The sequence below is a fragment of the Acomys minous genome (assembly GCF_964271855.1).
Source record: "Acomys minous genome assembly, chromosome: 8".
Taxonomy (NCBI): Eukaryota; Metazoa; Chordata; class Mammalia; order Rodentia; family Muridae; genus Acomys; species Acomys minous.
In genome coordinates this window covers 50,068,275-50,094,587 of record NC_140489.1, presented here as the reverse complement: position 1 = coordinate 50,094,587, position 26,313 = coordinate 50,068,275, and the positions used below count along the sequence as shown (strand labels likewise).

General features: G+C 36.5%; 1 protein-coding gene across 2 annotated transcripts in view; it reads right to left on the bottom strand.

The window, feature by feature from the left end:
• The window catches only part of MDGA2 (MAM domain containing glycosylphosphatidylinositol anchor 2), a 771,250-nt gene that overhangs the window by 257,207 nt on the left and 487,730 nt on the right, over positions 1 to 26,313 (bottom strand). For both annotated transcript variants that reach the window (XM_084793705.1, XM_084793706.1), the window contains 2 exons: positions 10,033 to 10,229; positions 2,852 to 2,984 (listed from right to left, as the gene is read on the bottom strand). In XM_084793705.1, the coding sequence (XP_084649831.1) occupies positions 2,852 to 2,984; positions 10,033 to 10,229 (330 nt within the window). The remainder of the gene's footprint in view (positions 1 to 2,851; positions 2,985 to 10,032; positions 10,230 to 26,313) is intronic.

Here is a 26,313-nt window from a genome sequence, read left to right as displayed (position 1 = left end):
CAAATCAAATGTTTAACTGTCTTCGGTGTCTGTATTCCTAGTTTTCACATCAAAATCTTGCCTCCGCAGATAGTAGAGTGGACTGAGCCACCTATTGAAGGCGAATCTGCTTTGTTCTAAGAACTCTGAGGAACAGTTATCATTGAAGTTGTTTCTATGTTAGCTTGTTGTGTGGCTTGGTCATTTTATAAACAGGACTTCAGATTGATCCCCCTTAACAAGTTTAATTGACTACAGAGATTTTCTCTACAAGTTTGTTCACAGTAAAAATTATACCTCTGTTCTTTGTCCTGTACCAGAACTATAATCTCCAATGTTTCATTTTGGAATTTTGAACAAACATATTTGTTACAGGAGATGTTAACCAAACATATTGCAACCTTTGCAATACATTTTTTATCTTTTGTAGTGTACATATTTTCCATAATGTGTTGCAGGACAGAGGTTTAATATTTTGTGTGTATCACCACACTTTTTTAACATAACCTACAACATCACATTATGTCCCTGACATTTATGCTTCTATTTTATGTCAGAAGAACAATAAACTGGGCTTAGAGTCATCTACTGTTTTACAGACCTGCTTGCAGAAAGATGGTCTGAGCTGAAATTCTTTAGGATGCACTTTGGGAGCTTTGATGATTCCATCTGTATGAAATGCACAAACCCTCCTAACACTGAGCAAAACCAGATAGGAAAGATGCAATAACAGCTGATTTGAATGTGTAAGACGTTAGGTAAATGATGTGTCTGATTCTAGTTGTTGGAAGACTTAAACAAGTGACAAAATCTCAATTAATTTCCCCAGCGTAAAATAATAATTATTATAAATAACAACACAAGATTATTTTTCAATACACAATTTATAAGGAACAATAGCGTTTGTTTTTGGATTAACCATATATGTTGTGGGGACCAATAGAATAGAACGTAATGTTTACATTTTTAACAGAACATTTGTAATACAGCACAACCATTCCCTCTATTAAAAACAAAAAACAAACAAACAAAAAACCAAAACAGGTAGCTAGCAACAAACCCCACCTTAGAATTCTGCCACTTTTCATTTTAATATTGCTAATGGGCTAACGTGTCTTTATTTATATCTACACTCTGGTTACTACATTGTTCCGTTTCAGAAACCTAACTATATCTACCCATCAATAGGAAGTAGTTCCTTTTTATTTTGTTTTTTCCTCCATGGATCAACTGACTTCTAACACACACACACACACACACACACACACACACACACACACACACACACACACACAGGTCTACGGTTTGGGGATATGGTTTATCTAATGAACACACTTGCTACACAAGCCTGAAACCCAGAGTACAGCCCTTGAGCCTCCTGTAATCCTAGCACTCTTAAAATGAGGTAGAAAGCAGAGACAGAAGAATTGGCCAGAAACTAGTATTTGCAGTGTAACAAAATGAACAAGAGAGACTCTGCCCTGAACAAGTTGGAGGGGAGAGTAGACCCTCAGGTGCTGTCCTCTGACCTCTACATGTACAATGCACATATGCACTCACATAGTCACACACTCTCATACACAGACACAATAAAGTAAACATTCTTAAGATATATACATATATTTAAAAAAATTGGATTAAGGGGAAGGAGACCCACTATACCATTCATTGTTCAAAAATACCACAATAATAGCGATACCTTGTATGCTAGTTTTAAAAAGTAAAAATTAAATATTTGTAGAAAGGTAGAGTAATTTAAATTTATTTCATGTCAAGAATGGACAATATATGATTATAGTTAGTGTTTATATGTTATTCTACTTTTACAATACGCTGTTTTCATTCTTTAGTGGCATGAAAGGGTGCGACCAGGAGGAGACAAGGGAGGGGTAAACAATTGGGATATAAAGTGAATTAATTAAATTTAAAATATGGAAAGGATATAAAAAAGAAAAATACAAAAAAAAAGAAAAATTTAAAATGGCATGAAATCATTCACTTACTGTGTTAAAACATTCTGATTTTGTATTTCTGTTTTTTAATGAAACATATTTATAAAGTTGATGCTTCCTTTTTACATTATTTTTATATTTGCTTCTATGGACTTTTACCAGGTGCTTAATATAGCACTTCCTACTACTGTAAAGCCATTAGCCAATGTCCTACACATATGAATTCTGACTCACAGACAAGCTCAAGAAATTACTACAGATTAAATGAATGAATGAATAAAAGAACAGACATTTTAGCAACTTAGCAACTTGATGGAACATATGCAGAGGTAGAAATATAGTTTGGAACATATTTCTATAAAATCTTAACTCTCGTATTTTCACTAAGTAAGCTGGTTGGAATTTGCTGAGCAGTTTTTTGCTGGGAGAAGAAATAATGTGTGTTCTAAATGTTTCTGACATAGCGACACATTAATTTTTTCTTGTACAAAAATACTATCTTGGTAAAAACTATTTGAATTTACCCACTGCATTTTTTATTTGAAAAATAACATTGTAAAAGAGTCTTACTTAGCTTTGTAACCATAAGACATTTTCAGCAAAATAGATGATAAATTTTTATATGATGAATCCAATACTCCTCAAAATCTCTTTAAATGATATATAGACTAATTTGTAAACTGTATGACTACAGTATTTTAAGACACTAGTATTTCTACATTACACACCTAATAATACACAGCCCCTTTCAGCTATTTTTTCCTTATTACTTTACTAAAAGCTTTAGAGCCAAACATATCTGGGAAAAAAACATGAGTTCCATCTTCTGTAGCCATCAAGTGGCCTGTAAGTAGGTTAAATAGTTTTCTAAAAACTAGTTGTGGGAAGCACACGTATTAAATACATGTGCAGTTCCATACCTGTTTTATTGGAAAGTCTAAAGGACACCATCTTGTCAGGAATATTACACACATTCCTCACCGAAGCTATGCAGCTGTAGTTAGCATAGTCCTGAGGTCGAAGATTCTTTAGCTTTAAGATCTTTGTTTCACCCTGAAATAGGAGAAGAGGTCATTAGCAAAGGTCAGTGGTAACCAGAAGAAATGAACCGACACATAGCATTGTAATGCATTCAGTCATATTATTATTATCAGAATGTGTCATAATGTAAAAAAGAAACACTGCATTTAAGCATAATATTGGAATACGCCTAGAGGTAAAAAACTAACAGACAACAATGAAAATTCATAATGTTGTCTTTGCAAACTTGCTTCCTAGGGGAGGAAAGCCTACTTCTGGCGGTAGTTATGCAAATTATTATGCAAAGCTCTGAATAGTACACTTAATAATAGAGTTTAGTCAACAAACACCACAGTCTAATGCAGGCTTCAACAGGAAACACTATTGTATTCTGAAGAAGAGCCAACACATGAAACACTGGCTTTACAGCAAATTAGAGAAGAAAATCTAATGATAGGACATTATGCTGATCTACATAAATATTTGGTGTAGCTGGAGCAAGGTCAGATAATAGACTGAGCAAGCTGACTGGAGGAAGCTGCGAGATGTTTCTGGATTGTTATTGCCCTTGCTGTTAGAACACAGAAGCTCAGGGTTTGCTCCTTCATGTAAATGTGGAGCAGTGCAGGCAGTTCTGAATACCTTAGGAATTTTTCCTGTGCAGGACTGGAGAAGCATCGGATGAAAGTGTTTCAGGTAGGACGAGAACAAACACACAGTGGAAAAGATCCTCCTGCTCACCCCAAGCTGGAGTCCTCAGAATTCCCTAATCTTGTAAAACCTTCCCTGCCCCTTCTCAAGATAGTTCCTCTGATGAGGAATGCGTTTTTCATGACAAAATAACATCTCAATGACATCCTTTATGGGAGAACTTTCACAGTGCTCATTTTCTTATTTCACACATTGAATTGTGGAGGGCAGTGCATTTCTTTTTTCCTTTTCTTAGCTTAAATAACATCATTTAATTTGTGAAATTAGTATGCATCCAACATGCCAGTGTGAACTGAAGTACTCAGCATCTTGACACAGAAGGCCAAAGCATGGCTTTTTATCCAGACACAGCTGTACTGCCTGGCTTTTACCATAGACATGGAGATCTATAGCAGTGCACACGGCATCACACTACAGTCCTTCTGTTCGTGTCAAATGTCCATTTTAAATCATTAATACACATAGCATTTTCCTCAGTTACATATGCCAAATTTCTATTTATGATTCATACTGTGAAATAATCACTAAAATTTAGATAATGAATACTCCCATCACCTCACAATAAATACCACACTTTTCATTTTTCTAAAAATATGGAACTTGACCAGTCTCCTGGCTATGTCAAATGAATTATTTGCCTTGTTTTGGGAGACACTTTGCCGTGTATTTTTAAAAGCAAAGATCATGCACAAACATAACAGGGAAATTAATATGGTTTTATAAATATTAGCCATCTTCACTTATAAAATTTATCATGTATCAACCCAGGTTATTTTTTTAATAAATCATATTTATTACTTATTTCTTCTCTTTCTATCTTTCTCTGTGTGTGTGTGTGTATGTGTGTGTGTGTGTATGTGTGTGTGTGTGTGTGTGTATGTGTGTGTGTGTGCGTGTGTGTGTGTGTGTGTGTGTATGTGTTGGGGGTCGGCTTCTGGGCAGTAGTTACATGTATGGCTGTGTGCATATGCAGATCACAGGACAACTTGCAGGAATTCTGTTTTCTCATACTACCATGAAAAGCCTGGAGCTTCAACTCAGACCATCAGGCTTGGCAGCAAACAAGTGTCCCTGGTCAGCTATCCCAGCAGCCCTCAGTCCCTTCCCTTACATGTTCACTTCTCATATGTCCTTAGTAGTCTTACTCCTGGAAAGAGGTAAGTTTTGCTCTCAGCTTGGGCTCTGTCTCCACTGCTTACCTTGGGTTCCTTAGCTGGCATGTTGGGCTTCTGAGTTTTTACTGCCAGCTTTGTTTTTCTGTCTCAGAGACCCCCTTGACCCATTGCTCAAAATTTTGCTTCAACATGTGCTTTTGATACGTCAAAGACATAGAAACTTAACATATCCTAAAATTAACTTGACATGTGTCCCTCTAAACCAGCAGTTCTCAACTTGTGGGTTGTGACCGCCCCCAAAAGACGATTGGAAAACACTGATATGTGTCACAATTCATAAAAGTGGCAAAATTACAGTCGTTTTACAGCAATTATAAAATTACAGTAGCAAGGAAAATAATTTTGTGGGTGCAGATCACCACAACTTGGGGAGCTGTATTAAAGAGTGGAAGCATTAGGAAAGCAGAGAACCAATGAAATAAGCACCATATGCACACATTCAGAATCACCTCTAACTGGCTCTTTCATTGTATTTAATCCTGTTCCTTCTTAAATTATACTTTTTCATTGTAAAGCTGTAACCATACATTCAGCTGACAAACTCCTAAAGGTATATAGAAAGATGTATGGAGGCAAATAGGACAACATTTTAATCATTTTTCCATGTTTTAGCTGCCCAGTGATTTTAGAGGAGCCTAGGGTTGCAATTCAAGATTCCAAAGAATCTTGGAGATCTACGAAGATCACAGAAAAATAATTCCTTAAGGCACTATGTAATGCTAACCTATGCACTTATGAAGAGAAGAGGTACTAATAAACAATGTTAATTTGTTGGTTGACAAAGAGTAACTACAGGCTGAACTATGAAAATGTTTGTACCTTACCCATTTAATATACTACATTTATTAAGTGATATAGAATAATTTTATGATTTATAAAGTAGTTTTATGTGCCTCAGTGTATGATTGTGTATTGTGATTGTGTGTGAGAGAGTGAATGTGTGCACATGAATGAGTGTGCACCTGTTGGGCAAGCATGTCATGGTGAGAGGATGTCCTTCCACCTGCAAACAGGTTTTGGAGATCAAAAAATGTCATCACACTTAAGGGCAAGTGTCTTCCTAATTCATGGCTCATCTAGGCATCTGAAGAAAAATTTTAAACTACATGTAATTCACACAATACCCAACAAGCATATGAACTAGTGGATAGATATTATACATGCACAGTTTCAAATGACTTGTGTGTGCATGTGTTAACATATATAATTTACATTTTATCATTTAATAACTACTTTATCATAAAACATTAGTTTTATTTTGTTATTCATATAATACTCTGTGATATTAAAATTATTTTGGCATGTTAAATTCCATAATTTTTAGAAATGAGTTTTGATTAGATTATTGTCTAGTTATACTTATTTTAACTAGTCTTATTGTAGCCGATTATTTAAATGATATGAATATGTTCAGTCTTACAATTACAATATACAAGATAATGTCATAAATATTTTTATAAACATTCTCAGAAAATGGCAAGTAGATACGCAACCTCTGAAGTTCAAATTCATAGTTATTGGCAATCACAAAGAAAGTTCATAATTTAATTTTTAAAATATCTTATGCTCATCAATAAATATAATCCATCAAAATTGTATTATGTTATGAAATACATAAGGAGATGATTATATATGATTATATATCAGCCTGTGGCTGTTCCAGTGTTGACATTCCCTAAAACAAAAAAGACTAGACCTTTAAACTACTTATTCTGTCTCTGTCTTTGTCTGTCTCTGTCCATCTTTGTCTTTGTCTTTATCTCTGTCTCTGTCTGTCTCATATATATATATATAATTCTGAGCTACTGGGAAAAGCATAAAGTCTCTAATTTATATTAATTTGTACCTCAGATTATTATAGACATACAGATACATACGAATACATATTTGTGTTCTCTTTCAACATTAAGTGAGTGGAGATTTGAAAATGAAAATTATTCTTCTTAAACTTATTATGTAGCAGAAATTTCATATCCACCTCAAAAAACACATGCTGATTTTATTATGAAAGTAATAAGTGCAAGAAACTCAAGAGGATTGTGAAATAAATATTCAGTTCAAATTGATGCTGTTATTAGCCTGTATGCACAGGCCCACAAGATAGAGTAATCTCATCATCTTTGAAATGATTTCTATCAAAAAATAAGACAGGACTTAATAGCATTAATATTGAAAATCTAATATAGATCATATAAGTTTAATTTCCTAACATTAAAAGCATAAGAAGTATATAACCTTTCAACTGAATCTATCCAGCACTGTCCAGTACACTCTTTCATCTTCACAGTAAACTCTTCTCCACATACGAAAATTGCTGTCTAGTGTATCTCAGGCATGGAAAATCATCAGAAAATCACTTTGCTTCATTGTTTTAGATGCTATTGTCTATATTTTACATGCTTGCATACCATTTTGTTAGCTTTTATTTCAACTATTTTTTGGCACCACAATCATCATTTCCTTAACCACTTGCTTATGCATCAATAATGTAAGAAAGAACTGAGCCTTTCCTCCACATCCCTACATTTTTGGCAAAGCTCTTCCATTGCCTATACACGGCAGATGAAGTTTACCTCTGTGCATTATAAACTACAAGAGTCATAAACTACAGAACACTACAGTGGTGTCTATGCCTCCTCCATAATATATACTGAATTTAACTGTCACTGTGACAGTATTAGGAAATGGGACTTTTACAAATCCTTACATCAATGTCTGTGTCCTTATTAATAAATGAATTCCTTTATTTTAGGAGTAGGTGCATCAATCACAGGTGTCACTTTGTTATGAAAGTGTGTTTTTTTTGTTAGTCCCTGATTATTACAATGAACCATAATGCCCTTGTTGGGTGTTAATACCTTAATATTGAACTTTCTAATGCCTAGAATTGTGGAAAATATTTTTAAATAAAATATTTAGATTATCCTTATAGAAACAGAGTATATATTAAGATATGCTCTAATATAAACATTGTTAGTATTTCAAGATTTTTCATCATAAAGTATTTTTAGTAGTCAATGGGAATTGTGCCAAGAAATAAATACTATATATATATATATATATATATATATATATATATATATATATATACGTTTAACATGAAAGAGCAAAGTTATTACACAAAAGAAATATGGTCTTAGGTAATGTTTTCAGACTATAACATAAATAAATTTAAATATAAAATAGCACTTGTAGGTAGATAAATAATTGGTGTTCTTAACTCAAGCACAAAAATAAGTATAATTAGTTTAGAGTATATGCTTTTTATAATCTTCTAATGTAGAGAAAATAACTTGATACATTTGTAAACTATATGACTAATGGTATCATTTTAAAATAAATAGCCTTACTCAATAGCACTGCTTTCTACTACCCCAAATCACAGTACATGAAGCTTCTGTAGGCAATTACCAGCTACAAATCAGGCCATTAGTGGCTGCTAAGTAGACTTGTAAGTAAAAATATTCTCCTTATCACTTTTTTTCTGTACTATGAAATGTACAGGAAGGTTAGAATTAAACCTGAAAAATCTCAATCTATTCTAATTTTCATCAATTAGCACAATTTTGAAGAAATAGTCTGTAATTCCTCATTTGTAAAATTATTTAAACTTTATGTGTCCCTGGATCAATCTTGCATAAGCTTTGGATTCAAGCATTTTCAAAATGGTAGCACAGTGTCCAACTAGAGACACCTGGCAACAGCAAGTGCTGCTTTCTAAAGGGTAGGTGTGCACATCCCATTCACTGCAGGACTTATCAGTTCCTAGTTCATTCTTCTAGGTGGAGTCAAACATCCTTTTTGCCCTATAGGTTTTGGCAGCCGTTGGCATTTGTGATGTCTGTAATAAAGCATAACAAATATGATGCAGTAAAGACAGAAATCCATGGGCTTCCATTAGAATATATGGCTTAAGTCAGGTAATGCTGGAGAGTTTCTCTCTAAGAAATTTTGTATAATGTATTATGATAGAATTGTGTGTACATACAACTGTATGAATACACAAAGGTAAATGTTTAAATGAAGTTTAAATGAAGTTATAATACATAGAGGTGATTTTGTCCCCCCTCTCCAAGACCTGTAGACTAAGAAAAATCTCAGTACTAGACAAAAGAAACATCCTTTCTAGTTTTGATCTGGGAAGACCAAGAGGTAGCCTAAACAATTCAGGTCATTGCTCCCACTCATAATTTCCTTCCAGAAATTGAATATAAGTCCCTATTACTAAAGACACAATGTACTTTGGACACAGGGCTACAAGAAATCCAGCTGGATCGAATTGAAAATCTTACACCTTCAGGATTGGCTTTCATAGTATATGAAAACGCTATGTAATTTTTCAAGGGAGAAAAGCAACCAGTAGTACTATGCAGCTGTGATGCCTATGAACCAAAACATAAGCAGCTCAATAAGATATCCATAAAGGTACAATAGTGGCATTTATAACTTGTGTGTGTGTGTGTGTAGGGTAACCAACAGCTGTCTAATTAAACTTTAGGACTACTTGTCAGGGGTGATCCTGTGTGTGTGTGGTCCCTGAAACATAGCCAACCATGATGATTGTGAAATCTTAGAGAACTTATTCTCTAAGAACTAAGATCTTAGAGAACTTATTAATCTTCCACAGTGGAAGTGAAGTTCCTAATTGTTGATCCAATATCAAATCATCCAACCTAAAGATATATACGTACAAGCAACACTAAATGGATATATCATTTCATATTCGTGGACACATATATTTTAGTGTTTATCCATATATATATATATATATATATATATATATGTGTGTGTGTGTGTGTGTGTGTGTGTGTGTGTGTGTGTGTGTGTATGTATATATGTAATCATAGTAATGAATGGAATTAGCATAATGATTGAAGTTTGTCATTGCAAGTTCGAAAATTCCTATTATTCCTTTAAAATATGTTTTCAATCAAATTTAGGATTGAAATGTGAAGTCATGCTTTCTCAAAGGAAACAGGTAACTGTGTGGATAAGGAAACATCTCAGGGTGCATTGACTTTAAAATTATTTCAGGAATCAGCATTTCCAGCTTACCCATCACATACAAGGCAAGTTGCCTTTTATATCTAAGTTTGCTGGTTTTTCGGTCAACCATAATTTGTTTTACAAAAGATCTATAACACTGAATGTTGCCTGAGTCAGCTGAAGGAAGAATAGTGTTCACGGTCTCTTACCTGGGTGAAGAACGGCTCATAGATCTCGACTCCTTTGTCAGACCCTTGTAGCAACACCTCTTGGCCACGTCTCCAGCTGTAGCGCACGGGGGGATTGGAATTGGCCACACATCGGAGAAACACTGTTCTCTCATAGTAAAACTGTTCTTTAGCTTCACCTATACTTTGATGTACAGTTACTACTGGATCATCCAAATCTATAAGAAATTTAAAAAAGGTAAGTGAAAACGTTAGAAGGTGCATGACTTCTAAAGCTTTGTAAACTTACACCCAGGCCAAGTGATGCATGTTTCTAATAATGGCAGTGGCGGCTGGGAGCGATTAATTAAGCTCACCAAACAAATTAACCAAAAAATATTTTAACCTAAAAAATTTATAGTTTTGTCTTCAAATTTGTTGAAATACTGCAGGATATGTGATCACACTATGAACCCTGACATCGTGTAATTTATTGGAAAAACCTGTTTAGTTGCTCACCCTAGTACACACCTTTAGTCCAAGACATTTGTGCTTGAATATTGTAAGCAGGGTTAAAGTAAACCATAGGCTAAGAGGCAGAACAAGACACTAGTTGACTGGAAGTGAATATAGGATTATTAAGAGAAAAACATGGAAAGAAAGAGGAAGACGATGGACACAGACACACAGGAAGTAGAAGGGAGGGGACATTCAGTTGAAAGGAGGTTTTTTTTTTTTTTGAGACAGCATAGGACAGAAGGTATTCTTCTGGCTGAGGAGGAAGGTCAGCTGAATGTGGGCTAGCAGGCATTCAACCCAGCACCTGTCTCCTGAGACTTTACTGGTAAAATTGAACAATTTAGATTTTGTTTTTTTTTAAAACAGCCAATTATAAAAGATTTCATAAAGGTGAACAAAATACAAACTGTCAATCCTGAAAACACATATACAAATAACATTATATGTACTAAATATATATGGTTAGGTTGTGGTTAGGCACTCACACAGACGTATACCAATGAATGCATGCAATAACAATTAACAAGAAAGAGGCCATAGATTTGAAGGAGAATAGAGAAGGTTATGTGTGATGGTTTTAAGGGAAGAAAGGAGAGGGAGAAATGTAATTAAATTACAATATCAAGAATTGCCAAAAATAAATTAAAAACAATGAAACTAAAGTGAACCACAGAATTCAATATCACAAAGCCCAGATAACTCTTACTCTTTATTTAGTGTTATTTGATAACAATTTTATTGAAAACAAGTATTATATTTGTAAATTATTATAATCTTCATAGTAACAAAATATGACATTGAACTGTGTGAAAATTTCCTTCATGTCAGGTTTTATGTCATGGTATATTTGCAAATTTGAAATGTGCTAACAGGAGGGACTATTGAAGGCTGCTAAGCTCTCTAATGATGTATTGGCTTATGTGCAGCATTTTACATGTATATGGAAAGGGACAGGCTTTGGAGAAAGGTCATTCACAAGTATTTGGAGTTTGGGGTTTTATCTCTTTTCTACACAAAAGCAAGGAATTGGGTAAATGAAGATGATGTTACTAAGTTGCAGGAACATTATAATAAACATAGCTACTCCTATCAGATTTGCTGAGGGACCATTGTTTTCCAACACTTCATATAGTATAGTCCAGTTGATTTTCCTTAAGAAAAGAAAAATACTTAACAAACACAGTTGCCTTATAGCAACAACAAGCTGTCAGTCCGATTCTGAAACATGAACTTAGCATAGACTCTTAGGAATGATGTAAACATTTACTATTAATTACCATCACAGCCCACTTAATGTCCTTTCAGGTGTATATCTTTCAAAAATCCATTAACTTTAGTAATCTTCCTTATCAGTAAAATGGTACTATATTATTTAGTCTGTTGGAGGGTTAGTAAATGAGATAGACCATGGGCACACATAAACGGTCAACACAATTGATGCTTTAGTAGCAATATAAAATTGTCAGTATTAGGGTCTCTTCTTAATAAATTCCGTTGAGTCCATGCTTTTTCTTGTCTTTCTTATGACAATATATGCACTCAGCTCTCATCATAAGTAAGTACAAATAGGGCATTTGGACATTTGTTCAGGCTGTCAGAGACCCCAGATGACAAGTGCTTTTAAGTGAGAGGCTGGAGAAAAGCACAGTGTGGACATATATATAAGAAGAAAAGGTGTGCCCTCAGGCCTCCCCACCAAGGAGAGGTGGTCAAATATGTCAGAGTCAGTGTCCACTCTCCACATAACTGTGGAGAATGTCCTGTCCATTGGGTAGGTCAGAGTAGGGGTTCAATGTTTACAACTTGCGTTGTCCTTGGTTAGTGCAATAGTTTGAGCAGATGTCCCTGGGCCCCGATCCAACCATCATGATGCTCTTCTTGTAGTTTTCAAGGGCCCTATGAGCCTATGGAGCATGAAATGTTTCAATGTGCACAGATCCTGAGATATGATTCTTTCGATGTATAAAATAATAAAAATCCAACACAGCAAGTGAAGTTACAGCTAGTGATAGAGACAAAAAAACAAACAACCAAACCAAAACTGCGAAATTCCTCCATTCTTTTGAAAGTCTTTTAAAAATGTGAATTAAAGGACAGTCCTACTTTGATTTCTTGTTTTTGCAACATTTAAGTTGGTTGTTTTTCTTAAATTTCTTCCGACATTATAATCTTTTCACAACTATCTCACAGGCCTCTAATTTTAGTAGTGCAAATTTACAGAACAACTGCTGCTTTTTGCTAAAGATTAAGGACTGTCAGTTACAATTCACTCTACTGGCCGTGTAGAGACATGTGCTGTCTGATCTTAATAAGATGAGATTTGGGGGATTTTCAAACCTATGAACTATTCACATAATGATTAGCTCTTCACATAAACATAATCCCACAGCAGACTGATGAAGTGAACTCAGTTCAGTCACTTGAATTAGGGACTAATTGTATTGGGCTTGTGAACATCTTATTTTGTTTCTTATTAGAGAGTTTCCTCGGAATTAGCCAGTAACAAGTACCTGATGACACAACAATGGTGGTTTCCTAGTCCCTGGATTGTCAGTAGCAATATTACTTTCTTTTTTATTGTTTTGGAGAAATAAACTTGAAAAAGCAACATAAGAAGAAGAGCTTATAGTTCTAGATGGGACACTCCTCCATTACTGCAGCAGGAATGGGAGATTATTCTGGCAGGTAGAAGGCAACTTGATGATATTTCATTCTCTCATAGTAAGCGGAGAGAGGACAGGAAATGAGATGAGGTTATAAAACCCCAGAATCCTACCCCTAGGGATTCTGTGCTTCCAAGAAGTTTCAACCTCCTAAAGTTACCATAACTTCAGCTGAGAACAAGTGTTCAAACACATGAGCCTATGAGGGCAGTCATATCCAAACCAAAATGATGACGTTATCCTTTCCAATACTCCCTTTTTAGATGCATTCCTAGGTCTCTTCATGTTGGGAAGTGATGTGATCAGGTTCGGTGGAAATAACCGAGACCTGAACAGTCAGTTTTTCATCCTTTACACTGGCCTGCATGAAACTTGGATCATGGGTCACTAGCCTTCTGACAATTCAACCTTGTAGTAACAGCTTCCTAAATATCATATTGGCAGAGTGTTCTGTCAGAATCACTAATTATTTTTTTTCTTTAAAGCTAAAAATAGGCAATGCTGCATGAGACTTCTATAAGCAAATCATAGTAGAAGTAGATTATAAATAGGTATAAATAATGTAATTATACATTATACATTCTAAATATATCTTGTGTGCACATATAGTACCCTATATTTGAGTATAAGTAATATATAAATATTACTTATATATATCTTAATATATATGATATGTATTGTTTATTCATGTATTCCTATATATATATATATATATTTCTGAATACTGAATAACATTTTTTTCATAGGTGAAATGTCAGAAATAAGAAACTAAGAGATGTGCTGACATAGCAAGTGTACTGAGTAACACATTTCAAGACAACATTGTGGTTCAGTTCACTCTGTTTCCCGGCAGGATGCAGGGCCTTTGAGAACACAAGCACCTTTTTGATTGCAGTAAATTTTACGGAGGGATTTGCTGATGGTCATCAGCTGCAATACCCTAAGCAGCAAGGGCAATATGAGCTGTGGTCTTGAGCAGGGAATCTGGCTTTGAACTAGAATAATTACTCAGACCCACTTGTAAGATGTGATGTTTCTAGCTGAGAAAGGCTAAGCCAGGATACTGGGTAGTCTCATTTTCTAGCAGAAAGGTGTGCAAGAATCTGTGGTGGGATCACACCCACCTTGTCCTTTTACTATTATTTCTTGAGAACCTTCACATGTTGCGTTGCATGGGCAGGTTTCCTAGTGTGGCCATTAAAACATTCTTTTTCTTTTTGCAGAGAAAAGTTATCTTGGTCACTGTACCTTTTTCAGATACGCTTGAGAGTTGACTTATTTACCACCAAATGTGGAAAAGAGAAAGCCAAAAAGCAAACAAACAACAAAAGAACAGACATAAAAACCTCCTCACTGGGGTAAGTGAGCACACAGTGCATCCTTTGCACTCTTGCTATGTTTTGCTTCTGTGGAATGCATATGCTGTCTGTTCTTTCCAGGGAAGGGCCTCTTCTTTTGTCCTGTTTCTTGATAAAGATATAGAAGTGTAATGGCCGTGACTTAGAGATTAATATGATTCCTCCTGTGTCACTTAATAAAAGTTTGTCTTTTTCTTGGAACTGGGTCCTCAAAACTACCAAAGCTTAGCATTGTGGGAAGAGAAGCACTGATTTCAGTGGGCCATTGGTTGTGATGGTAGTAAGTGAGGTCACTCATTGACTCCTGGACCCATGAGCTTCGCATTAAAAAAAAAGAGATCAACATGTAACCATGATCAATGATTTAGTGTTACCTGGGAGCAGCCCTATTCCTTACTGGATATTATCGTTACATACCATGTTGACATTTCAAAAGGCTGTTCTATCATTCTACAGGGCTAGCGTTTCTGGGTGGTGTGGAACATGCTGTGACTAGATGCACACTGAAGAATCCTGTACATCTGGTGTTGGAGTAATCTTTTGTACACTGTGTAAAGGGGGAGGTCTCTGTATATTTAATTGTTGGTTGCGAAAACAACAGAGAACTGAGTAATGTTCAGACTTTAGTATTGCTGTTCTTATGGCTCATCACCTGCCTCAGGTTTTATAAACACTCTTCCTCCCTCACTTTATGATTAACTTAATAAGACACAGCAACCAATACCTCGGCAGGAGAGGGAAGGTAGGTAGGGCTTCCAGGGTGAGAGGAGGTCTCTGTGAAAAGAATCAAATGCAGGAAGGAACAGGTGCAGGCACTGCGTGAGAGACGGGTTACAGGCCATGTGGTGGGATGTAGGGTAGTCAGGCTAGTATAGCTGAAAATCTGCCCATCTATAGAGCCACGACTTTTATCAATTATAATGGCTCCATGTCTTTATATAAGAGCATAGCCAGGTGTGGTGGCACGCGCCTTTAATCCCAGCACTTGGGAAGCAGAGGCAGGTGGATCATTGTGAGTTCGAGGCCAGGCTGGTCTACAAAGCAAGTCTAGGACACACAATATAACACAGAGAAATTCTTTTCAGAAAAACAACAACAACAACAACAGGTCCAGAAAACCCTGCTATAATCCAGATCAACATGGACACTTCAAGTGACATCTATAAAGCTATTTGGAAGGCTTCTTTCTCCCAGAATAGTATTTTGAAAGTAAATTGATGTATGTTCATTATAGAAAGAATTTGGTGGTTGGATCATCATAAAACATACTTAGGGTGATGCTGAAGAGCAATTCATTTGCCTATTTAGTCAGTATTAACACATTCTGAAATTTCCTCAGAAACCATAGGGTTTTTTATCTAGTAGTCCATATGTAGTCTTTTAATTATATATATATATATATATATGATTTATTTTAACCATATATACTGTACAGTAATCATTGGCTATCTACTTATTTTTCTCCCAGGTATACTATACCTAAGGATCTCTCTCTATTTTTTTTTTTTTTGTAATTCAAGAGTGCTGAATGCATTCAAAATAGCTGTTAATGCAGATAAGTATACTCACCCTGCCTGTGACAGCTAAGCACTGTCATCTGATAACTATGACCTTGAAAAATTGTCATGACTAGTCCTCATGTAAAATCTAATTACATAATAGCAACTCCTGTCCATCAACATTGTCTAGAAAGGGCTGTAGGCTCTGAGATGTCTATGCTTCATTTATGAGTGTAGCCTTACTGTTTTTTAGTCAGTGAAATATTCTCTAAACATTTATAAAGAACAGAGCCAGGCACTGTTATTCTGGACCTTATCTTATGCTCACATTAGCAAGGCCATACATCTCTTTTCATACTCTGTAACAGTCTGCTTTGCAGTGGTGGTGTTTACGCTTCACTCAGTTGGAATCCTATCTTCCCCACTACCTCCAAAGGTGGTAAGAGCTTGTCATGCCAGAGTGCTCACATGTCAATAAGCTTTTACTTTTCATCCTCACTTGATCCCCCCTATCCACAAACTCATTCAATTTTATTCTCCATCACATTTAATTCCATAGTCTTAGGATCTCACTCTGTACACACTGTAATAACTCCAGCTCCTGGAGGCTATAGTCTTCTACAAGCTTAGTTTTCCCCCCTCTCTTAAAGACATAACAGTTTCAATGAAAAGAAATATTATTGCTCATTTGTACTTTTGTTTCTTTCCTTGCTTGAGACAGGCTTCTATATTATATAGCCCCAGCTGCAATGAAACTTTCTATGGAGATCAGACTATCTTGTGATTAGCAGCAATCCCCTAGCTCTATGCCCACGTATTAGGATTGTAGGGGTTCATTTTCACATCTGGAAAAGTAATGTCACAGAGCAACTTCATATAGTTATCTATTGGCAAAGATTGAAAGTATAAAATATATTCTGAAAGGATGTATTTCCCCAAACCAAGAAGTTACTGCATCAGTTCGAAGAAGACAGAGTGATAGCCGCTGAAAGGAACAGGCTACATCTCTAAGACCTATACCGCTTAAGGAAATTTAGAGTTTAATATTTTCTCTCTCTCTCTCTCTCTCTCTCTCTCTCTCTCTCTCTCTCTCTCTCTCTCTCTCTCTCTCTCTCTCTTTTTGCTTCATAACTCCCCAGCTTAAGGTTCTACTTTAAACAGCTGAGTTTATTCCTTCACTCAAGCCTCTGCTATGCTTCCAAATAGAAATCTCTTCATAGTTTGTTACAGAGATCTTGTACTCTCCCCACTCTCAAGTACTGATCAATTACATCCATACTTTTTGATCATGGTATGAATGGGATGCAGAGGAAACTCCCTCCATTGTTGTTGTAATTATCTCTTTTCCTTGAATTCCTGAAGGATTGGGCTCACATTGCATTACTTTCCACTGATGTCCCTTCTCACCACAGGGGAACATCTTACAGAGACCACTATAGCATTCAAGGATCATTGTTCTGCTTGAGGCCAGTAGATGCCCTTGAGTGTCAGGCAGCTGCTTAGTTGGCTGATGGGTGATGTGTCATTAAAATCCATTTCAAATGCAAACTCTTTAGAGCACATAGAAGGGATAAGTGGCAAATCTGCTATTTTGATAACAGCATGCATTGAGAAAATACATTAAGTTTTGCCCCAAATTGACTTAATGTGGGAAATTGTTTGTCTAGCATAAAGAAGCTTTGGGTTTAGTTCAAGAACTCAGGAAAAAATGAAATAAACATCACTCCTACAACAGCAATAAAACAAAGCAAACAAAAGCAAAGTTCTCTATGGATCAATTATTGATTGCATGCAAACAGACTTCTCTCAAACTATGATCAGGTTCTGGGAAGTATTGAACTGTGATATATTACTACAGAGCATCTAGATAAGCAGGATGGGGGCTCTGAGCTGAGGGCCTTCTAAAGCTGATGCACAACTTTTCTATAAGGAAACTGTAAGATACTAGATTCTCATTTAAGAAAAGGCCCAAGTTTTGGGTAGGTGGATCTTCCTGCTGAACACAACTCACTAAGACATCAATTAAATACTATTCTTTCTAACACTCCAAAGAGTTATCTTTTTCTTTAAAATATATTTATTTTAATTTCCTAAGCTAGATATAAAAACTCAAGCTTCTAGAATTTACAGTCACCAACAGAGAAAATGGGGAAATAGGATCCACAAGGTCCTGGAAACCTACAGGAAGAACTTATGACAGGCGGATCTGGGTCCTGGGGTCCTCTTCAAACTAAGGCACCAGCCAAGGAGAATATGGCAGTGAACTTTGAACCCCTACCAAGACCTAGCCAATGAACAGGATATTCTCCATCGGTGAGTGGAGAGTGAGATCTGGCTCTCACACAAACTCTGGTGCCCCTTTTCTGACCACATCCCCTGGATGGGGAGGCCTGGCGGCACTCAGAGGAAGGATAGCAAGTTACCAAGAAGAGACTGGATACTCTAAGAGCATATATAGGGGGAGGAGGTCTCCCTCAATCACAGACATAAGGGAGGGGAGAAGGGGGGAAGTGGGAGGGAGGGAGGAATAGGAGGAAACAAGGGAAGGGCTAACAATCGAGGTGTAATATGAATAAATTAATAAATTAATTTTAAAAAATGAAAAAAAATATTCTTAAAAGTAGATAGAATGTGTGGCTGGTCAGTTGTTGCATGGTGCAGGCTCAGGCAGAAAACATCCAGAGGCTACGGAGGCCAGCCTGTGCTGGGGCAGACTATACTAAACATGAGTATGCAAGAGAGGGGGGGGGTGGGGAGATAGGAGAGAAAATCTAATCAGTGGTTCGTGCATAATGATGAGAGGAGGATCTGGAGAAGTGAAAGAGGTGAGGAACAGTCTAATTTGAGAGTTCTGCACTGCCACCTGAGGTCATGGTGATATCTTGAGGCATGCTACAACCAAGGGTTGTACCTACTGGGTAGATGCCTACTACACTAAGCTCAGATCCAGGTCTTTGAGATGGCCCACCCCAACATCTATTCCATTTATGAACAGCTGGAGCAAGGGAGCTGATCCTGTAGATCCAAATATTTAGTATCTCCATTATCCAGGGCAACAACACAATATCTGAGAAAAGCCCTGTGAGGATCCAGTGTTGATGGCTGTGATCTATGTTACCAACAAAAGTAATCTGAATTTCCTTGGTCAGGTCTGCCATCTGAGACTATATTCACATCTCTGTATTGCACTGGGCTGGCCCAACCTCTCAGTACCAGAAATGACATGGACACAGGACAGATAGACCTGCCCCCTCACCTGGGCAGTACCACCTGTCCTTGAATGGGGTGTGGGAGAGTTGGCCCTGTCCCTCACCTAGGCAGGAGAGGAGATCTGGGCCCAGTGGCATGGGCATGGGAGAGCTGATAAGCTGAGTAACTTAACTACCTTCCAGGATATGATCCAAGGCCTTGAGATGGCCCACCCCAAATCTACCCCATCTATGAACTGCTTGCGCAAAGTGGCCATTATTATAGATGCAAAGATTCAAGATCTCCATGACCCAGGGCAATAATAGAACCTTTGAAAATGGCGCGGTGAGTATCCAATATTGATAGTGTAGTAGAAACCAAAGGCCTTGAACCAAACCAGTGTTGCATTGCCATGAACATTTAAATGTAAAATTGTTTGATCACAAGAGTATATGGTGTGACACATCATAACACACCAACCTTTTTTTTTTTTAACTTTTACTTTCAATTTTCTTTTGGAAAGAAATTACAGTGGTGGAAGACATATTGGGATATGGAAGGACTGGGAAATAAGTGATATTTGGTTGCATGATGTGTAATCCACAAAGAATAAATAAATATGTGGGAAAAGTAAATAGCATGTGAAGAAGAAGAAGAAGAAGAAGAAGAAGAAGAAGAAGAAGAAGAAGAAGAAGAGAAAGAGGAGGAGGAGGAAGCAGCAAATGGTTAAATGATTTAACTGTTGGTAAGTTTCTTTCAAATTTATAAAATGATATGAATCAACAAATGTATTATTGAATATACAAAAACACAGTACACTGTCTTAAATGTTTTTAAATCTTATATAACTTACAAGGTTTCGTATCAAGCTTCCATATGTGTATCGAACGCTTATTTTAGTTAGACTTTTATTCCCACAAACCAATATGAGCTATAATAATACTCAATAATGACCTAATAAATCAATCTTAAGTAAGATAAATCTCTTTGTGATGTGAACAGTGTCAGTTTTCTGCAAGGCTACCCATATATATCATAATAATTATCTAAGGGAATTTATTTTTACTCTTAAGTTTGGCAGCTAACCATTTATAACTGAAGTAATTTTCTTGAAACATTTTGCTTGATTAAAGATGTCAGACACTTGCAGCTTAAAATCAATCTAAGAAAAAATCCTATGTGTGTTACCTTCCTTCTCTTTTAGAAACAAGTCTATCCAAAGGATTTTTAGTATGACAGTACTTTTACCACATTTAGATGAAATGTGAAGGGCATGTTGTAAAACAGTCTGAACTTTCCACACATTTCTCTGTTTGTACTTTGAAACGTGAGTCACTTGCCTTCTTTAATCTTTCATACATTTTTGAGTTCCTATGGCATATGTATATTGGTATGGAAGATGCAGGTGTTCAAGACAGTGTACAAATTCCATATAGCAGTGATGGAGCTATGATTTATTGAGTACATATTTTTTGATAGAAGTTATTTCAGAAGAAACTTCAAGAATAGCATCTAATGCCATCTTTACCAAAACTGTCTTTTATTATCCCAAGAAGTCTCACAAGGATTAATAATTTGTAATGTGACATATATTATGCTAATTGTTATAAGCACATTTATCTCAATCTAAATTTTTATACTTTTATATTTACGCTTAATTTTACATATCTGGGAACACACTATTAGAAAAACTACCAAATTTACAAGAACCCTCTAATTTATGTCAAAAAATGACAAAGATGAGAAAACACTAGAATTAGATAAAAATACTGCATATAATAAAAGCAAGAAGGGCAAATAAGTGCATCTCGAATAATAGTAAAAGCTTTTTTAAAAATGATATGTGAAGCAGATTCTAAATTAGGTGAATAAATTAAGAGAAAATAGTATGTAAAAATTTGTGAGATACCACAGTAAATTTCAGATAAACTATATATTGCAATGACAGAGAAAGCAATATAATAATAGAATATTTGAGATTTAAAATTGAGGTAAAGCATTACTAGTCTTATGGATAGTGTAGAGAATCAATCACATTGTCTTTTAGGGAATCTGCACTATATTTTCAGAAATACCATTATAGCTTCTCTCTGCATGAGAAAACTTAATGCGGCAAATGTAATGACAGGAAGATTAATAAGAATATAAAGAGGATTCTGTGATAGTTTATATAAACTTGGATAAAACCATTGAGACAAGATTTTGTCAATGAGGGTGGAGAGGTTTGAAAGAATGAGCTATACGTATGACTAAACATGGTGCTGAGGGAAGGGAGGTAGTCAAGGAAGTTACTTGTGATACGGATTTCACCACTGGGCGAATTACGAAGTGTGAAGTGAGAGCTGTGTCTGCGCTTGTGAAGGGTGTGCGAAGTTGAGAAAGGTGGGAGCTGATGGTTTAGTTCAGTGTGGATCATGTTGAATGTCAAGAAACTACAGTTTCTCGGGTTATCATGTATGTGACCTAGAGACTTGGGAGTAAACAACAGCTGTCTAGTTGGACTTAAAACAAGCTCAACAGGAGGGAATTCATTCCTGGGCCTGTAAACTTAACCAACTATCCTTGATTGAAGAGGCCATAGACTCAAAGGAGAACTTTCAGTTCACATTTTTCAAACCAATATAATTTCTGACTGAATCCTGATACCTACCTCTGTGTGTGTGTGTGTGTGTGTGTGTGTGTGTGTGTGTGTAGCTCACACCCTCATATTACTGTGGTGTGCTCAACCTCTGCTGATAAAGGTCCAATGCAATTCCTTCACTAAAGGCTCAAGGGAAATCATAGAAGACAGGATGGAAATATTGTAAGAGACAGAAGACCAGAGTGTCTGCTGCAAAATGGTTTCTTCTATACATAACAGAAGCTGGTCCCATGAACTTTCAACAATATTGTTGCCTGGACAAAATCAGCATGGCAACAATACTACTTGATATGCCAATGTAAACAGGTCAAGTTCCATGTGGCCCAGTCCCTAGATGAGGAGCTATAGACGGTCAGTGCCCACCAAGAGATGGCTGACCATTCCATTTTCAGGTTCTCAGCCCTCAAAACATGCATATACAAGCAAAGCCAAATAGAGTCAGAAGCCCCCTCTTCCTCCTTCCATCCCTCCCTCCCTCCAGACATCCCTCCTTCTACCCTTTCCCTTTTTCTTTCACACACACACACACACACACGAGCACCCATAAGGTGACAGTAGTAATTGAAGAACAAATCATGAATTTGGAAGGTTGGCCTAAGAGGAGTTAGAGAGGGAGAAGGGAGCAGGCATATTGTTGATGTATGGCTTATGTATAAACTTCAAAAAGTTATAAAACTTTTATATGAGTGAGCAAAAGAAGTCTCCATGGCAGACATGGATTTGGAAATCATGAGCATGCTGTATGGGGACAGGAATCATCAAGGCAACTGGAGAAGAATGAAAGAAAGTATAGACAATATAAAGTGCACCCAAGAATAACAGTGTTGAGAAAGACTGGGGGAAAGATGAATGGGAGAGCCAGAAGCTAAACAAAGGGGTAATGAAAAATGTTAAATGGTACTTCCCCAGTTGTAAGGAGGTTGGAAAGCAGAATAAATGAGAAGATGTGAATAAACAAAACTGAATAGGAAATTTAAGTTTTGTCTATAGAAGTCATGGGAGCCTGGGTTGTGGTGGGCTTAGTGGTCTTTTATCTATGCTTTACCAGGTTAAATAGGAACATTGTGAAGTATGTAATAACAATCGCTTAGTTGTTTCTGACAAGGAATTTGGGCAATCAGTGATCAAAGAGATCCTGGGTCCTGCTGTGTCCTTGGCATGCTAACCCATATGGAGAGATTTGCATTTAAGTTCAAATAAAAAAGAGAAGTTTATAAGCAACAATATTAAGAAAAAGTAGACATCTTCAACAAAATGTTAAACACAAGCAATAGTCATTAAAATACATGCTGTTGATGATTAAGTGCTATAAGTTTTAGATGGATATTTTTATAACTCCATTTCATAGAAGGTTCTTTTTTTATCAGTGGTTTTCTGGATTAAAGGAAGTTTTATCTTAAATCCCCTGTCTACTAGTTTATCCCTATTGACATCATGTTATGGATGAGGTTTTTCTTTTAATCTTAAAAACTTTTTAATTTAGTTTTTCACACTGTATAGTTTTGTTTGTTGTTAATTTACTAAACATTGGTGCATTTTCTTAATATGCTTTCTTCTTAAAACATAGTAGTCGCTTTTTTGAAAACCCCACTATTAAATAGTCAACAATGACAGTAATTTATATAGCCTCACAATGACAGTCCAGTTCTAAAGGTGAACTGAATACTAATGTGTCATGATTCTTTATCAGTATTTTATTTTTGCTTTTGTTCCTTATTAAATTTGTACTCTGTCAATTACACACACATACACACACACACACACACACACACACACACACACACACACACACACACTAATGCATGGTCACTACACTCCACCCTTAACTTCTTTCCAATCCTGTCTACATACTCCTTCACACAATCACCTTCTAACTTTTCTCTTTCTCTGTTTCCTTTTGTAACAAAGTGAATTTAATGAGGAACATCTGTCCTCATGGGTATAGTGGCAATCATATGTGCCACATCAGAAGCTGGCAGGCTGAGCAACGGGTATACAACCAAGGACAATGGTGTCATCATTCCCAGGGTTCATCAATAGCCAATAGTTCAGACACAAGCACAATGAGCCCTCCTCTAGTCATGACTGATTATGGATAGGACAGACTTGTGCAGACCTAGCAAAGTAAACTGCAGTTGTGAGTTCAGATTGCGGTGTTTGTGTCATGCCCAGTGTGTGGCATTTCTTTTGCCTTTCCTCTATATTCCAGGTTTTAGGAGTCTCTCCACTCCTTCTTCCACAGTGCTGCTATGTCTTGGAGAGCATGGTGTACATATCCTCTTTAGGAATACCCTTCACCCATCCTTATTCTTAGGATCTTGAGCAGCTGTGAGTCTTAGAATCCACTGCCATTAACTGCAATGAGATGCTTCTTTGATTGATGCTGAGATATAAATATTGGTATTTAGAAGGCAGTTTTGTGCAGTATTGATTTTATTTATTAAATGTATATTTGTTGAGTGTAACATGAAGCAGTTAACCTGACTACCAGCATGCACTAGCCAAATGTATCTATGTATTATGAGATCAGTTACTAATTGCAGCTGAAGTCCTGGGGTGCAGTCGCAAGTTAAGGATCCAATTAATCTAAGAAATAATCACAGCAGAAGCATGTATTCCACAGGGATTTATTCCGCCATTTGTTCCAATTTTTCTGTCTTTTAATCTTTGAATGAAACCAAATGAATCCAAAAACCCAGATGGCAAAGACACAATAAACTCTGTATTTGGATGGCATCTTTCTCTTTAGAAAGTTCCAGACATCTTAGAAATTCTATACAGAAAGTAAACAAACAGACTTTCTTGAGAAAAATGATGACTCAATACATTCAAAGTCAATAGCTTAGTAGAGTACATTAGTTTACCAGTTTAAAAACATGATTTGAGTAAGTGTAAGATGAATGAATATAGCAACATATAATACTCCATTCCTGTGTCTGTTAGCTGACACAACCTGAGTAGCATTGGACTACATTGAACCCTTCAAAAGAAAAAACATGATTAAATCTTTCTTAGTGCTCCTTATGTACATCAGAACTTCAGAATGAAACACTTTATTGGAAGAGAAGAATCAGAACCATTGAAGTTTTAGCCATTTGGTAGATAGCCAATCAGAAGCATATTTGCAATAATAAAGCAATAAGGCATTTTCTATAATTCTTGAGAAGTAGTATTTTATAATTTTCCCACATAGTGATCTTTGAACAACAGCTAATGTTATCTGGTAACTCATAAAAGACCAGACAAAATGAATAATCACAGCTAGCTCCTCTCCCAAAGCAGGACATTTACAGTAGTAAGGCTATCTATAAAATTTAGACTCATTCTTGTATGAAATTTTGCTGTTTGTCATCTACTCACACATATTTGCAAGGCTTTAAAAAACATGTGTATCCACATGTTTTACAGATCCTTTCCTCATTTCATTCTAGGGAAAACGTTTTTCAGATTTCATATGGCCTGGAAAAATAACACCTGTACATTTCCTCCAGTTTTTCCTCACTTTCTATCTTTTTCAGAGAAAATTTTTCTATTTTCTCAGTAGCTCTTTGAGAATTTCATACAATGTATTTTGATCACTTTTGTCCATTCTCTAACTCCTTCCAGAACCACCTCGATTTCTATACACAGAACTTTCTGTCTTTGTGTCTTGTGTCTCTGTGTCTTCTCTTTCCTTCTTTTTAAAGCCCACACAGTCCAGTTTGTGCATTAATTCTTGTATTTGTGGACGTCCCTGAGCATGGCTACTGTAAAAGGACTTATACTCTTACAGAAAACTGGCCCTCCCCCTAACAGGAAGTGCTGCAACTTAGTGCCCACCTCCCCTTTCCATGTTAAGATATGGTCTGGTTTGAACTCTCAGAGATCTTGTGCATGACGGCTATCACAGCCGTCATGAGTTCGTATGTGCAACTGCCCTACTGTGTCTGGAAACACTACAGGGCTTCCTTGTAGTCAGCCATAACTTCCGACAATTACACTCTTTCTGCCCTCTCTTCCACAATGATCTGGGACATTGGAAGGATGGAATGTAATGTAGACACTTGATTTAGAGCTGAGCGTTCAGAAGATTTTTATCCTCTATCCCTTGGCCAGTTGTGGGTCTCTCAGTTAAACTCCTGTGGATAGAGTCTTCTCTAATGTGGTTGGAGATATGTTACATTCTATGAGAGTAATGAGAGGTTGCTAAGAGTTGATTTTAATACTATATCCACTTAGCAGAATAACCGAATGAGGGTCTGTAGAACCCATGACCTGTCTAACCACGGGGGCTTTTCCCTGATATTAATGACAGACATAGGTTTTGTCTTGCCGAAGAGCCCTGAATCCAGTTGTAAAGAGTTTGGCTGCTTCCATGATGTTCATTTCACCATTGTCCTAGTAGGTATGCCTTTCCAGGTTAGGCACTACCGTAGATCTCCATGTTCACAGTGGGGTAAGTTCACTGATTATTT